The sequence below is a fragment of the Condylura cristata genome, unplaced genomic scaffold (genome assembly GCF_000260355.1).
Source record: "Condylura cristata isolate star-nosed mole 26May11 unplaced genomic scaffold, ConCri1.0 scaffold00034, whole genome shotgun sequence".
Taxonomy (NCBI): domain Eukaryota; kingdom Metazoa; phylum Chordata; class Mammalia; order Eulipotyphla; family Talpidae; genus Condylura; species Condylura cristata.
In genome coordinates this window covers 6,067,764-6,068,306 of record NW_004567135.1, presented here as the reverse complement: position 1 = coordinate 6,068,306, position 543 = coordinate 6,067,764, and the positions used below count along the sequence as shown (strand labels likewise).

The 543-nt window shown below is 67.4% G+C and overlaps 1 protein-coding gene across 2 annotated transcripts in view; it reads left to right on the top strand.

Annotated features, from left to right (window-relative positions):
- The window catches only part of ACVRL1 (activin A receptor type II-like 1), a 12,881-nt gene that overhangs the window by 6,120 nt on the left and 6,218 nt on the right, over positions 1-543 (top strand). For both annotated transcript variants that reach the window (XM_004692730.2, XM_012732597.1), the window contains exon 7: positions 217-492. In XM_004692730.2, coding sequence (XP_004692787.1) covers positions 217-492 — 276 coding nt within the window. The remainder of the gene's footprint in view (positions 1-216; positions 493-543) is intronic.

The following is a 543-nucleotide window of genomic DNA, read 5'->3' as shown; positions in this document are numbered from 1 at the left end:
GTGTGTGTGTTGGGGAGGCGGCTCCATGAGAGGTCTGGGGGACTCATTCCCTGCGCTCAGGGCTGGAGTCGAAGCCTCAAGTCAGTGACCCCCAGCCGCCTCGCCTGGTCCCCCACTTGGCTTCCTTTCTGACCTAAGCCAGACCAGCCTCCCCCCGCCCTTGCCAGCCTGCCCTGTGCGCTCTGCCCAGCGGAGACACAGACCCTCTGCCCACAGGCTTCATCGCCTCTGACATGACCTCCCGCAACTCCAGCACGCAGCTGTGGCTCATCACGCACTACCACGAGCACGGCTCGCTCTACGACTTTCTGCAGCGGCAGACGCTGGATCCCCAGCTGGCCCTGAGGCTCGCGGTGTCCACGGCCTGCGGCCTGGCGCATCTGCACGTGGAGATCTTTGGCACCCAGGGCAAACCGGCCATCGCCCACCGCGACCTCAAGAGCCGAAACGTGCTGGTGAAGAGCAACCTGCAGTGCTGCATCGCCGACCTGGGTGAGCCAGGGGGCGGGGCAGGCCCTGGGCGGGGAGGTGGGGCGGGGCGGG